Source organism: Macadamia integrifolia, chromosome 1 (assembly GCF_013358625.1).
Source record: "Macadamia integrifolia cultivar HAES 741 chromosome 1, SCU_Mint_v3, whole genome shotgun sequence".
Taxonomy (NCBI): Eukaryota; Viridiplantae; Streptophyta; class Magnoliopsida; order Proteales; family Proteaceae; genus Macadamia; species Macadamia integrifolia.
The window spans coordinates 34248465-34263893 of NC_056557.1; the positions used below are offsets into that span (position 1 = coordinate 34248465).

The 15429-nt window shown below is 36.5% G+C and overlaps 2 protein-coding genes across 6 annotated transcripts in view; both read left to right on the forward strand.

Moving 5' to 3' along the window:
* The window catches only part of LOC122084953, a 6042-nt gene extending 885 nt beyond the window's left edge, over positions 1-5157 (forward strand). Inside the window, exons 2-7 of one of the 2 annotated variants that reach the window (XM_042653371.1) lie at positions 465-715; positions 827-946; positions 1041-1199; positions 2518-2690; positions 3728-3833; positions 4878-5157. In XM_042653371.1, coding sequence (XP_042509305.1) covers positions 488-715; positions 827-946; positions 1041-1199; positions 2518-2690; positions 3728-3833; positions 4878-4907 — 816 coding nt within the window. In that variant the 5' untranslated portion in view covers positions 465-487 and the 3' untranslated portion in view covers positions 4908-5157. Of the gene's footprint in view, positions 1-464; positions 716-826; positions 947-1040; positions 1200-2517; positions 2691-3727; positions 4243-4877 lie in introns of those variants that run through there. The other variant, XM_042653366.1, reaches the window with a different exon arrangement.
* A 1981-nt stretch (positions 5158-7138) lies between these two features.
* Positions 7139-15429, forward strand: part of LOC122084970 (ER membrane protein complex subunit 6-like) — a 13560-nt gene continuing 5269 nt past the window's right edge. Inside the window, exons 1-4 of one of the 4 annotated variants that reach the window (XM_042653406.1) lie at positions 7139-7324; positions 7466-7506; positions 9242-9371; positions 12237-12432. In XM_042653406.1, the coding sequence (XP_042509340.1) occupies positions 9262-9371; positions 12237-12432 (306 nt within the window). In that variant the 5' untranslated portion in view covers positions 7139-7324; positions 7466-7506; positions 9242-9261. Of the gene's footprint in view, positions 7507-9241; positions 9372-12236; positions 12433-15429 lie in introns of all 4 variants that reach the window. The other 3 variants (XM_042653398.1, XM_042653381.1, XM_042653389.1) reach the window with 3 other exon arrangements.

Here is a 15429-nt window from a genome sequence, read left to right on the forward strand (position 1 = left end):
AAATAAAAAAAAATATTGACATCTAATTTGAAAATCACCCTGATTCTGATTCCATTCGCAGAATAAATTCCAAGCATGTAACTATTTTACTACAGTTTGAATTTGATAGGAAATAAATTATAACTTTTTTTTTTTTTTTTTGGTGGGGTGAATATGATTTGAGCGACAGAGGCATAAACCTAATGAATAAATTGGATTTGTTTGCACCAGGGTTCAGGTATTTTAAGCTGTTACTTCAAAATAAAAATGGGGTTTGTCATAAATAACTAGTTCAAAATGGGAGCACCTTGGGAAGACTGCTATATTTTCACAAATATTTACTTAGGGGAAGGACTGGACACCTCATGATTCAGCAATGCTTCAAATTATAATCTGGAAAATTGGCCATATATGTCAAAAAATATTTTTATTGAACTCAATTATATTTGCATTGTGCTTATGAGTGTTTTGGTTGGTTTCTGAAGAACAATACTCTGATAATGCAACCATGATGGTGTTACATGCTCCCAGAGGAATCAGCAAGTTCTGGACAAATTGTGAAACTAAAACATTGCAAGAAGCTTCTCATTGCAGCATTTCACATGTTAATGTGTTGATCAGCAGAGAGCCTTGCAATCAAAGATTACATACTTCTATTCCTTGGCAATGCTGTGGTCAAAATAAGAGCTGCTGCCCATCAAAGATATCAAATCAGGGAAGTTCTAAGAGATGGATGGTAAGCAACTCTTCTTTGTTACCTGCCAAGAAAATGGTTTTCATTAAATAAAAATCCCCAATTAACTTCTGCTACTACTTGCATGTCATTTTTTTTTTTGTATTTTGTTAGTGTCAATCATATGCCTCCACTTCGTCAGACGATGAGTATCGCTCATCCCGCAATATAGCAATCAGCTTATTTCGAAGGTACAGGAATGTCATCGATCGGGGAGGAGGCGACAATCTAGAAGTATATATGTACTATTTTGTGTGTTTGGTTATTGCATCAGCCATTGTTGCTATCATTTTACTAATATTTTTGGTTGCTGGCTCACTGATATCAGGAGTTCATCAGTGCTGGGGTAAATGCATATGCCTTGGGCTGCACTGATGAGGGCTTGAGGAAAGAACTTATTGATATAAAGAAATCTGGAATTGAAATAGAAGGTGTGCAATCTTATGGTGGAAGCACAAGTTTGAAGTCCAAGATTTTCTCTAAGGAGGTAAGACTCATGCCCTTCTATGTTGATTAGCATAGATGGAATACTTGAATAGTTATGCAAATAAAACAGAAAAAATTATAGATTAAACCTATATGATATGGTAAATATATTTTGCTTTACATTTATGCAGATAGATCATAGATGTTTACTATTATCTTCACGGCCAAATGTTTCCTGGTCAGCCCACCAATAGAAAGCATAAAACTGCCACATGGCATGTCAGATGGGGCTCTATTTTTGTGGTAAAGCTAGACACCAAGGTCTTGTGCCCGCAAGTCAAGTTTCAGTCCAATCCAATCTAGCCAATTGGCAAAACAAAGCATTAAAAAATATTTGTCTTGTCAAGTGTCAAGAGGGTGCATGGGACTACTGATGCGGTTCATGGATATATGTGGGAAACTAAGCCTGTATATGGGATGGTATATTGAATTTGGATCTTAATTTTGACATGCACCAATCCGGACATTGCCCTCTGTCCAACAGACAGAATTGCCACATCATGAGTGGGCTGTAAAGAGAGGCCTCCCCTGCTGGGGTTGTGAAGTGGCATTTTCCCTTTGCTACATTTTATAAATACTTCTGTATATAATTCTACATACATTCATCTATAAAATATACTGTTTCTTTGCCCTTGCATGTAAATTACTTTAGACATGGAGGTATCCCTCGGTATTTATTTATTTTATGATTCTGAGATCCCTACCAATTTCTGACTGAATGTTTTGACTGTAGTGACAAACTACTCTCAAACTATCTTGTTCAAAATTTTTGTGATTTGTAAAAATTTTCTATTAATATATTCGACAGATTAACATATGTTATTTATTTATGCAAGAATGAAAAAAGGAACTGTGTAGGTTACACATTTTGTATGTTTACTGGTCACAGGAAGGGCAATAAGCTAGTGCCTGCTTGGTTACTAAAATTCTGCATATGGTAATCCAAACTTGAGATAAGTTGGAAAAGCCAGATCTCAATATAACTCACTGTGTTTACTAGCACTTTATGTCAACAGATTTTCTGTATGATACTGCTGCCACTGCAGGAACACTCTATAGCAATCTAATCAGGGTGAAAACCACTCTAACCAGTCAATATATGCCAATTCATAGTGTATTTTAGTAGAGTTATGTTTTCAAATAGTTGCTCTGGATTTTTTTGTCCTGATTAATTTAGAACATGGCATCCCTGTTGCAGCGCCACTGGTAATCCAAACTCTTTTATGATGAATTGTCTTAGTGGTTCTGATTGAAGGAAGTCGTGAAATCTGTTGACTGAATTAAGAATGGAATTTTAAACATCCCATATCACAATGCAGGTTGATGAGTGCATTCTGTGGTTAAGCATTATATTCATCACCATCCTGTGTACACCACAGCCTACTATTGTTAGATGGTCATCTACACCTCCTGTCTCAGCTGATATCATGCTTCAGTGGAAAGGCTTTTGTTCTATCATAGCGAATGCTTATTATGTAAGAGGAATGGCATGGTGAGGTCCCCTTTCTTTATTTTTTTGTGGCTGGGTTTTTATTTGTGTTACTTGTTGGTATCACCACAACCTTTACATCAGGTGTGTGTGTCTGTAATTGTTATACTTCATTTAAGCATCTCTCATGTTGGGAACATAATGACTCTTATGTTACAAAATATATGCTATTTGCCTAGTTTTAATCTGCATCAATGGCCCATTACATGTTCTCTTGTATTCATTTTAACCATATGGACTTTATGCATGTTAGCTTTTAGGATTATCATCTCCAATATCTGTACTGAAATACTTTGACTTTTGAGTTGTTTGAGAGTTTTAGTATCAATCAGGCAGTAGGTATTATAGCTCACTCTACCCTCCAAGTTGCATGTTGAAGTGGTTCGCTCGATTGAAGCCAAACAGGGAATTAACATAGGCAGTACGTAGGGCCTATGAGTTGCAGAATTGATCAAGCTGTTATGCTGTTTATTTGAAACTAGTATTCACTATAGGTTATTGAAGTAATTCTGCTTTTGGTTCTGTGTAGGATTTCATAATCTAAAGGTCAACTGAGAGCATTAATTTCTAACTTGATCACAGTTACTGGCTAGTTTTTTATTGGTTTTTAAATGGAAACATCATTGGGACAACAATAGATTTGTGCCAATTGATCAATATTTAATGGATTAACCAGTCTAAAAATCAGCAATAGCTGTTGGAACCTTGGTTCACTAAATTCTGAGTATGCCACTCCTAGTCATCATGGGCATGCATGCACTCTTTAAGGCACATCTCTGGCTCAGATGGCAGATAGCATTTGTAATTGATTGATATATATATATATATATATATCTCAGGTTGGTTATATTAAAATTTAAAGAATTGAGATGGACTAATTTTCCTGTAGTACCAGCTGTTTGAGAACCTTTTTGACTTGAACAAATTTGGTTGCTTATACTAGAATCATAGAGATATCGTTCATCTCTTCATATTTCTTGTTATATGGACTTCTGAAAACTAACATTTAAGGTATTTATGCTCTCTTATGTTTTCCCCAGGCTTCCAGTGAAGAATCTTCGACTAGAGCAAATGGCAGTAGTGGGACATGCTGAGGAGCCATCTGTTGTTGCTAGTCGAATGCGATTAGTGTTCAGCACGCTAGAGGTTTACCTCTTATCTTCACACTTTCTATGCAATACTGGACGAAAATAAGGCATACATATCTATTTTGGACCATCAGGGGAAAAAGTACAACTCAGCCACCCCTTTTCCATACGTGGGACCTTCCGATTCATGACTATCATTGAAATAAGAAGCCTCACCTAATAATACATATTAGGTTCTACCGATTGCTGGATGTATGATTAGGCACATCAGTTTCAATCGTAGGCCTTAAACAATCAAGTTTAAATTCATGGAACTGTTTCATTTTATGTTGTACCCCATTTGAACAGTGGCCTGCCAATAAACTCTATGTTAATTAAGTCTGCAGAAACATGCATGGCATGGGGAGACAGGTTATTGAGGACTATGGACACTCAGGGTCATCATGTTTATATTATTTCTCATAGTACATGGAGGGTACTAATCATTGAATGGGGCTGAAGTAGAAATTTTTTATGTCTTTTGGTACCTGTCTGAAAAACTGTTCTTTTCTGGTTCCAATTGAAGAAAGTTGGTGCCAAGCAGATGTCCATATATTGTTAGATCAAACACCAAGAAACACGAAAAATAAAGAGACAATAGATCTGCACAACACAAAGATTTAAAGAGGTTCACACACCAGGGTGGTGTGCTACGTCCTCGGGCGAAGAAGAAGATGTTTCACTATGCAGAAGAGAGATTACACCCAAGCAGCGGCGAGAAAACTCGCCCTGAAACCCTAACTCGAAAAACCCCCAAAATACAATGACTTTCTCAACAAGCAACAGTACATTATATATACTTCAAGTCGCGGGTCGATCCATCGGGTCACGGTCGATCCGGTCGACCGTCCCCGCACCCCAATACGAGATTAGTGATGGATTCCGGGCTTGGGCCTATCAGCCCAACCCCTCTGCTTCCATCACAGATCTCAAAAAATTTCCCATTCTGGTCACCACCAAAATATGTCGGATCGGGTCAATCTTCAAAATGGGTCAAGAATTCGAGACAAACTTAACATATATCTATGGGGAAATCATCTGATGATTATTTTTTGTTGTGCAGGTAGTAAGTCCTCAATGGCCAAGGGTTTAGTTCAGTGATTTAATAGCGACCAATTGGCTATTCTTTGATCTCTTCACGCAAATGGCTTCATTAATTTATTTAAATCAGCAGTGTAGAAACTGTGGAGATCTAAATGTAAAAAAATCATAGATAAAAACCAAATGGTTTTCCTTTGTCATTTGTAAATTGCAACTCCTCTTGGCAGAGGTAGATTTATTTATGTTCTTGAAAGCTTCTCTTTGTCAATGTGATTATAAATGTAGAAGTTGCTTTCATGGTCTCTAAATTTTTCATGCTAGAATGTTTCACTCTCCCATGGCAAAGGTGCTTCTTTGTCTGGCTCCTTTTTTTTTGGGGGTGGGGAGAGGACATTCATGGGTATTTCGGGTGGAGATGACTTTCAGATAAAATGTGAATATCTGGCTCATGTATGCATAGCTTATCGGGTCAACACAATCATGTATTTATTTATCTTTAGGTACCTTCTGTTTCAAGACAAAACTTGGCTTTCTTTTTCTGTGAAGCTTGAAACTCGTTGGCTTATACACACTAGTATTTTCAGGTTTCCTCTTGTTGATATGGAAGTTGTGGCCATTTATTAAGACAATAAGTGCACGATTTATATTTAGATTTGCAGAAGATTAGATGTTCACTTCATTTCACGAAGATCCCAAGGTGTTGAAATTCGATGCATAGATTCAGCTTAACTCAAATACACTAGTGCAGAGCATATACAGTCTGGTTGGTGGAGGAATACCAACCACCAGCAGGTGGTCGCAAGGGTATTCCATTATGTAGTTGGGTTATATCATTATGTGCCTATAACCACCCTTGTAGTAAGCCCTGTATCTCGAAATGCTGCCAATTGATAGTATGTAGTTGAAGAATTTCTGTTCAGCAAAGGTAACAGAGTTCATCAGATCACTCACTATTTGTTTCAATTTTTCTTGTTTCAACTGGTTCTTATAACTTCAACTTTATTCTATTTGTTGTAGTTCCTTGTTTGTTACCAGTCAGCATTTTCAAAGCTAGTGTCTCAGAATGGAGTCAGCATCCTAAATCCTTTATATGAAGTTCTAACAATCATAACTGGTTGGTAAATGATGGGTTCACCAAAAACCTGTTAATAGTATCAAATGAACCATGATTTCTGCTTGCCAGATGCTTCTATATGGACTAGTATTCAAACCAAAAGCTCATTCTGCTGAGCTACAGTTTGGTGTTGGGAGAAATTGATGCACATGCTCAGCAAACAAAACAGGAGATTGCTAATTCATTTTCCCCCTGTTCTTTTCTTGAATAAATAAAGAAATTATACAATTATAAAAATTGGGTGTGATTAAGATTGCAAATTCATCACAAATCATGAGCAATCAAGTTGGTTGCATCTTTGAGTGTTTTTTGAGCTTGCCAATTGACAACATTGGCTGTGTCTGCACTCTGATGTTCCAACCTGTAAATTTGGGAAAAAGAACTGTGTCCGAGAGCAGAGCGCCTGCACCCAGACATAGGGTGGGGCAAAATGACCCCCCATGAAAGCTCAAAATCTCATCCTTGTTGAGACTTTAGTGTGCGCTCCATTGGCCCATGCTGACAAAGGATCACACTCCCAGACAAAAAGCTCTTTCTTGTAAAAATCTATAAAATGCTATTAGATCCCCATCAGATAGCACAGTAATTTGTACATGTTGCAACCTATCACGCCCTATAAAATGCATCAAGAGAAGAAGGCGCTCAGCCTATCTTTGCATTACATGGTCAAAATGAAGGGCAGGTGCAAGTACAACCAACAGTACCAGAGGTTGCACCTAGGAGATCTCTCTATCTTCCTACTCATACGAAAATGGCATTGCTGTTCTCCTATGTACGAAATAGTTGTGTTGCATCTCTTTGTTACTTTCTTAGAGAACTCCCTCCTTTCAATCAAATACCTTCTTGTATTAGCATACATTCTATGTATGTCTATGAATGTGTAGTATCCTGGACAATGTTGTCTACTTTCCCAACTTTGAGCAGAAATATTACTGTTTAGATTTAAAAAAAAACTGTAAAAATAGATGGTTCAAATTTTTCTTGTGATTTTAAAAAGTCACATTCCTCCTCTCACGTCTTTCTTTTTTCTTACCAAACAAACACACCCTAAGAACGAATCGGTTGGTCCAGTCTCGGTCGGGTTAATCAGGTCGGGTACGGGATTGACACCCTTGCTGGCTACGGTATCTGTGCGAGTGTCTACAAACACACCCTAAGAACCAATCGGTTGGTCCAGTCTCGGTCGGGTTAATCGGGTCGGGCACGGATTGACACCCCTGCCGGCTACTGGTATCTGTGCGAGTGTTACTGATGATATTGTCCGTCTTCTCGTCACAACCCTTTCGATCAATACAAGACGCAGAGAGATGTTTTCCTCCTTATTCCGTTCGAAACCCGTGTTTCGATCCCTGTAGGTACGAGATCTCTCCCTCTCCCACATTCTCTCATTTCCGTTTTTGTTCCTATCTTCTTCCCCGGCGATTTGTTTCCTGCTTTCTTTCTTCGCTAATCACAGATTTGCTACTTCTCCGTTTTTACTTCTTCGGTGATCACAGATTTGGTTCTTCTCCGGCCTTACTGCTTCAGTAATCACAAGGTACTCTCTCTCTCTCTCTCTCTCTCTCTCACACACACACACACACACACACACACACACACACACACACCTTTCGTGTACTTATGCATGCCCTCGTGTTCCAAACGAAATTAACCATGCTCTTCTCCTCTGCTACTCATTTGTTTTCTGAATCATTTTTAAATTTTTTTTGGGAAAAATAATTTTGAAGTCTGGTTGCTTTGCGGGATGGATGCGATGTTGTCTATTAAGTTGATGACTTTTAATCTGTGATAAAATTGCCTGCAAAATGGGTGGTGTCACGTATGTTGTTTTTTTTTTCTTTTCTTTTGGTTGGGCATAGTGAATTCTGCAGATAGAAGATTCTATTATGCTGGAATTTTTTTCCCAGTTTTTGGAAATCAAGATGTCTGTGAAACGAGGGCAAGACGATCACTACTTCTCTGGAACTAAAATTGTAAACTGTGGTAAAGAATGGTTTAATATGAAGGAAAAATCTAACGGGATAAATCAATTAAAAGCTCCCTTACATGGTAAAAGAGTATCAATAAAAATATTGATTTCATATTTGTCTTCTTTCACCATCTTAGTTCCTTCTATCGATAAATAATTAATCTATCTTCCTTGCCGAATTTGGAGGACAGAATCATGAAAACTTGACCCTCACCCAACATGTTTCCTTCTATTTCATCAATACAAAATAAAGCATTGTGCAATCATTAAATTGGAATTTTATACAGTTCTCCTACTGTTTCAGTGCCTTGTTCTAGTTCCTTTCCGTAGATGGAACTTTTAATTATTACTATTTTGGGTCAGAGTCAATAATGGCTATCTGATTACCCAAAGTTGGGAACTAATATCCTATAAAGATCTAGAACAACAGGTCTCTCAATAACCAATAGGCCATCTCACCACACAACTGCATCTCACAGCAAACAAATAGAAACAAACTATAAATGCAACTAATAGGAACCTTCCCATTGAGAGAGAGAGAGAGAGAGGTGTTTCATTTGTAAGCAACCTTAGAAATAGAAAGTTCATAATATGAGAAATAGAAACAACAAAAATATTTATATAGAGAATCTAACCAATCAAGGAATAGGCAAGAGTCCAAATGTCCAGCAAAGTAAGGAACTTCTAGCTTCACCTTCTTTGCAGTAATGTTAGTCCTAGGAGGTGCATAATGAATGTGTAGGTACGAAATCAATACTTTGCATCATCCTAGTCATGTGTTCAGTCAATTGCTTCAATATCTCAATCACTTGTGCATTCGAATCAAGGGCTTGGCTTGGGGTACTAGGGTTATCCTTAACCATGGATCTGATACCAGTTGATGGTGCTAGACTTACCAAACAACAAGTAGTTAGATTCCACAAATTTGTCAAAAAACTGAACCAAACCCAAATCCAAAAATTCTTCTTCTTCCACGGGCTGTAGTTTGCATCAGTCAAGGGCTTACACTCGTAGAAATGTATGACTTGTGAACCATTTGGAGCCTCAGATCAGATTTTAGCATCATTTCTGTCAGCCCTGTTCCCCTCAAATTCTATTATCTACTTAGGTTGTGGTATTTGATTTATATTTTCCGGGGATTCTCCTTTTACCTTTGTTTGTATTTTTGGTTTTCTTTTGAATTCTAGGTTGGGGTTTAAGCTGTGGTTATGCACTACATATGCCATTTTAATTATTTGATTTTTATTTTATTGTTTAATTAATTATTGTAAGCCTTTAGTCATCAAATTCTTAATTTTCTTAGATATAGACGAGGTACAAGTAATGGCCGGACATGATGATTCAGTGGCTTCTGGTAAGAAGTCAAGTGATGCTGACATACCATCCTTCCATGCTGAGAACCTGCAAAACAACAATAAGATAATCTGTTACAGGTTTGTCTCAACACTTTAGTATAACACTATGTCATTATATATGTCTAATGTTTATCCTGAAAAGAAGTGTTTTTTTTTTTCTTTCTGTTGGGGGTGGGTTCAAAGAGTGCATCAAATACACAACTTGTCACAATTTGAGCATATTGAGAGTATGGATTAGATTTCGGAGATTATTAGGGCCTTGTGTGGTATTGTGTTTGGATGCTACGGTATATTCACATTTTGTTTGCCTTATAAATATCCTGAGACATATGCCTTGAGTCCATGAAAACGGAAAACCCATGCCTGAACATTTTTGGATGCCCTAGGCCTGGGTGGGGAATAGCTAGTTCCTCACTTGGCCTGCAGAATTTCTGGTTTTCGGTTTACATCTTCTATTTATTTAATTTCATATAGAAATGTGCCATTTTTTGAAAATATAAATCTATTAAAATAAAGGAAAATGCAAAGAATCAACAAATATCAAAGTGTTTCTTCATTTGAAATTTCATAGTATATATATAGCCTTATTTTATTGGTTACCAAATAATGAACTGAATATTGGTTAGGTTGCACAAGTGAGCCAGATCTTGCCGATTGGGTCCCAGTCCGCTGAGTGATCATGTAATTGGGTACCTAGTAGGCTATCATCTATGGACCCAGACTTACCATTCTCTTAGAGGTGTGTGGATGTAGGTCCAACCAGATCAAAGTCAGATATACTTATATACACCCTAAATCTGTTCAGTTTACATTCCTAGTTTGTGTAGTAGATGGTCAAATGTTTGTGAAAAACCTGGGAGACTAGCTAAGAGCTTTCTATTTCTCATTCTCTGTTTGTGCATGTTTGTGTATTTATTCTCTGAGCTAGGGTAGGATCAAAGTCTCATCATTGCAGTGCCAACACATCAAACAGTAGAGCTGTGTGCTCTGTTGCTACTGCAAATCCACATAAGCGACTGTTACATGAAATGCAAATAATAGTGACGTCATCTCTGTATCTTCTTTGTTCCACCGGTAAAAGAGAAATATATATATATATATATATCTGTATCTGTTTCATTTATTTGTTGTGGATCACTACTGATATATAATTGCAAACTAATTAAAATTCTATTTCCATTGTGTCACTGCTCATACATGCTTATATCCCATCTATGGTAGCTTACTGGCTTCCATTCTTTCTGGCTCTCTGGTTGAACTTTGTTGCACTGTTAAATCTAAGTACCGCAGAAAGGCCTGTACTGTGTTATAGATATGCTGATATTTCTCACTGTGGTTGGCCTTGAGGTATATGACTGTTTTGCATGAAAGGAAAAGTCAAGTATGTCTTTCTTAAGGATCAAACTGTTATGTTCTGTTCTTACACAATAGTTGAATGTTAACACCACTCATAATTGGAGTTACATATGTCGGGGTACCACGTACACCATATGGGGATCAGTTTGCACATAATGCCTATTGCACATGGCACGAGCATTTTTTGCTTATATACAAGACTGGCTATCTGGGCTGCACTCTGGCCTGAAAGATAGAGCATCGTCACAAAGTAGAAATCTGCAAAGAATAGTGGACTCAAATTGAAAACAAGATTTTTTTATTTTATTTTTTTATACTATGTTTTTTGGAAGGAAGCATGCTGTCTCAAGAGGAATAGTAGCCCAATGTGGAATTGTGAATGATTTCCGTACCTTGCTAAAAAACCGATCTTTGCTTACCAACCACACATTGTTTAACCAAATCCAAGTCTCTCTGGATACGTTCCTCAAAAAATCCGATCGTGCGGAATTCATTTCGTCCCCCATAACGAAAGAGATTCTATGACGGAAATGCCACATACTGAAATGAGCACAAAATTTGCAAGAAATACCCCACATCTTCTCGAGAAGAGACGGGAAACGTGCTCAATATCATTTGATTGAATAGTTGACTCAGCTCCTTGTTCTTTGAAGAAACCCTCCACTTCAATTGGTCTTTTTTCACGAAAAGGAGACATGAGATAACAAATCCAGTGACAGCAGTGAAATAAGTAAGTTCACACTAGTGTCATCACCTTCTAAAGCGACGTAAAGAACTGTCAAACAGTGACCACTGTGATAGAACAGGCTGGGTCTTGCTCAGATCTGACTGGCTTGGGCTTTCTGATAACTGCGTTTACCAGATTTGATGAGACTTATGGTTTTTTTTCTTGTGAGTGATGATGATGACCTCCTCGGTACTACCCTGATCTGATCAGGCTTGGTATTGCTGATGGAGACCTCCCTTATCTGATAGGATTTGTTGGCTTACTCAAAAAATTTGTGCCCTCAGAGAAGGGGGATATTTGGACAGTGGTTTTCTGGTCAGTGACTGATGTTGTGGGCTTTCTGCAGATGACTTCTTGCTGCTTGCAATAATTTTACCTTGCCTCGAATATATAGGCAGGGACATGAAATTATACTGAATGTCTTTCCTTCACAACACATTGTGATGGATAAAAGATCCCTTATTTTATTGTGTGAAATTTCACTAAATCTGTATGGTTGTGGTAGACCATAATGTGTATATTAAAATGAATTCACTGAAAACCTCTATTCAAGCATCTTACGTTTGGACGAAATTTCGTGATGCCCTTGAAGTTCATTATGTACTTTTCTATTGCATAATAGGTTGTGGGAATAAGAAAGTTTCTTTCATACTTTATGATTTAACTTTATTTAGGATTATGTCTGCACTTTTTTTTATATTAAACTTTAGTGGGATTACTAGTTCTTTTTTCGCCTATTATTTCTATTTTTCCTTTTATTGCTTCATGTCATCCAATGTGCTGTTTTCTTTTTGGTGATGTGAATATCACACCTTCATTAATGGCCGATGCTAAACCCTTGCTGTCATCTATCTCTACAGTCGAACTTTCTTGTCCATCGTTGGTGGAGTTATTGCTGGAATTTTGGGATTCACCGGCTTGACAGGCTTTGTATTTTATATTCTCGTCATGGCAATTACTTCTCTTGGACTTGCAGCCAAGGCAAAGTTCTCCATTTATGCATATTTTGATTCCTGGAATCGAATCATACTTGATGGTTTTCTGGGCGGGCTAATGGTATAGTTTCCATGCTGTTATATATCTTTTTTCTTTATTTACGTTCTTCTTTATTGTAGAAATATTTTGTTAGTTTCATATTTTGACTAATTTAGGCATTAATCTGTTCTGCATTGCTTATAACACCTTACTTATTCATGGTCTATGTTACTTTGTCTAATCAGATCCACTTTCAGTTTGCTCTGTTGATGTTCTTACATGCATGACATCACTGTCACTAGGAATTTTCAGATTTTTTTTTTTTTACCATATACATATATATATATATATATATATTTTCTTGCAAAAATGCACGTGTGGCCGTATGAGAGAGAACAAAATGTCTACATTAAACTAAATGTATTTTAATCATATATTATATCCATTAAAACAATTAGTAATTGAAGATGATTATTAAATATTAATTTTTTTAATTTCAAATAATGATAGACAATTACGGATTTTCTTAAACAATCATTGGTTAAATGCTATTCTAGAGCAAAGGGGGGAGAGAAAAAAATGTAGAAAGTGAAAAACCTAATGTAGAAAATTCAGGAAGAAACCTTTTTAGAACATTTCATTGGTTTTTAAAAAGGCTTCTCTCTCCCTCTAAAAAGGAAAGTGAGAGAGAGAGAGAGAGAGGCGTGAGAATTAACAACTTTTCTAATGAAGGTTTGAAAATAAATGATTTAAAGAGTTTTTATTGACAATGTATTTTTTATTTTTTTAAGGATATTATTAACGTAATTATTTATTCAAACATAACAAGACACCAATTACCCTCTTATAACCACAGTTAGGGATATAATAGGAAATAATTTATGAGGATAAAAACTACCCTCTTATTTCCACAACATGATGAAACTTGATTTAAAGCAAAACTTGAGACGGGAGAAAGAAACAAGCGAGTAGAAAATCCATGAAGTGACACTTGGAATATGACATCAAGAAAATACTTTCAAATGTAATACCCTCCCTTCTGTCACCAGTTATCACTCTTCAAGGAAAGAGCAGCAAGAAACGCATTCAGTGGGGAAATTATTTGTTGCTCAATATTTTTTCAAGCAATTGATCCAAACTTATGGAAGCACTCCTTGATCTAAAGTATGCCTTTTAGGATCCAATAATAATAGCCTTCTAACCATCTCTGGTTTCAATAATTTTAGATTTCGGAAAAGTGTTCTCAAACAAATTGAGGCAAAAGAAAACATAATGCATGAAAATGATTGTGACATGCTACACATATATGGACTGGGTATTCAGAACAACTCAAGAGAGTTATTCTCATCAGAACCAAATTCAGATCTTTCTACACACCATTCCTTAGCCATATTTTGTCAACCTGGAAATGAAATTGAACCAAAAAAGAATCAACAAAAAAGAATGAGATAGAGAAATTAATTTAGTATTACACCAAGATTACACTATTGCATTCAAAGAGGATCCATGATCCCAAGGCTCTACTTACGAATGGGGAAAGAGAATCCATGATCCATAATCCCAAGGCTGAAACTAACCCACTTTAAAACCTTAATCTGTTGTCAGTTATCATAAAACCTTAAGCAGTTCATCAGTTGCCAGTTATCGCCAACAAAAAACATATTCTCTAAAATCTTAGTCAGTAATATGGATTATCCCATGTTGGAGAGAGAGGGATAGAGTTTATGATTTCTTACCTCAGTTGCAGAGTCCAATGATTCGACGGTGTCAGCAATCTCTGAATAGAAAACAAAATCACCCAAAACCCAAATTTTTTTATCTCATTTGATTCATGGAATAGAAGACATCGAGCAAAAATATAAAATAATGAATCATCTGAGATAGGATTGACAGAAAACTCCGGAACAGTTAAGAATTCGTCAAAGATGAATCTGTCACCATTTTGAGATCGAGAAGACACACTATCTCTTCTACAGTCGAAGCAAAATGAGACTTAAAGATATAGAGATCTTAAAGATTTTAGAAAATGAGAGTGGAACGTGGGTGATGAGGGAAAGAGTTTCAAAAGGAAATGGAAAGTGAGAAAAAGAGAAAGAGTGTTAAAAAAGGAGACTCAAGGATTTAGATTTTTTGTTTTTTTGGAGAATTTCACAAGAATAAAGAAAGTAAGTCCGAATGCTGAAATGGACTGAGGGCTGCTCATATTGTCAAGAACAAGAAAGAATGCTCCCAGTTTTCAGTTAAGTTCACCCAATCATTAATTTATAGACACCAATAACACTCACGAAGAACAATTAATCATTCATATTTGATCAAACTATACATCCAGTTTTCTTGTATAAACTATTTTTATCCAATAAACATTTCACGAACAAGCAATCAAATTAAACCAAACATTAATTTGAAAATGAGCAAATCAAAATTTGTTAAACAGTTAGAGTGCAAACCACCAGCCATTTGGTTAAATTTTGATTTTGATCCAAACAACTCAAATTAATTCTCCAATTAGGAAAAAACAATAACAAATAATTAAATCAGGCTTTTATGATCGAAGAGAAAAGGCGATAATAAATTCTAACATGTTCTGAAACCGATTACAACTGATTGTAGATAAGATGACCTGAAGCGGCTAGGTGTTTTGGATAATTGGAAGAACACACTGATCCTGGAAAAAGAGAGAAATGCAAGTAAATCAGAAACCACGAGGAATTCTTCAACATACAAGCTATAACATGAGAGAAGTCTCACTCAAAGCTGCAACTTTAGAACCTAATAGCATATCGCGAAATCGGCCACAGAAGAACTACCAGAGAAGAACTGCTGCAAGCTATCTAAGCACTTGAATATATATATTCATTTAAGGATCTATATGAATGTGAATGAGAGTGAATGAGAGTGGTGAGAATTAATGTGAGAGAGTGGTGACTTTAAGATATGAGTGAATATGGGTGTTACAAGTGGGGAGGGGGAGAATTTCTCCCCTCCAAACTCCCCCACGTTTGGGGAAGAGAGAGAGAGAGAGGGAGATAATTATGGTAGTGGATAATTATGAATTACGGAGTTTTTTTTTTTTTTTTA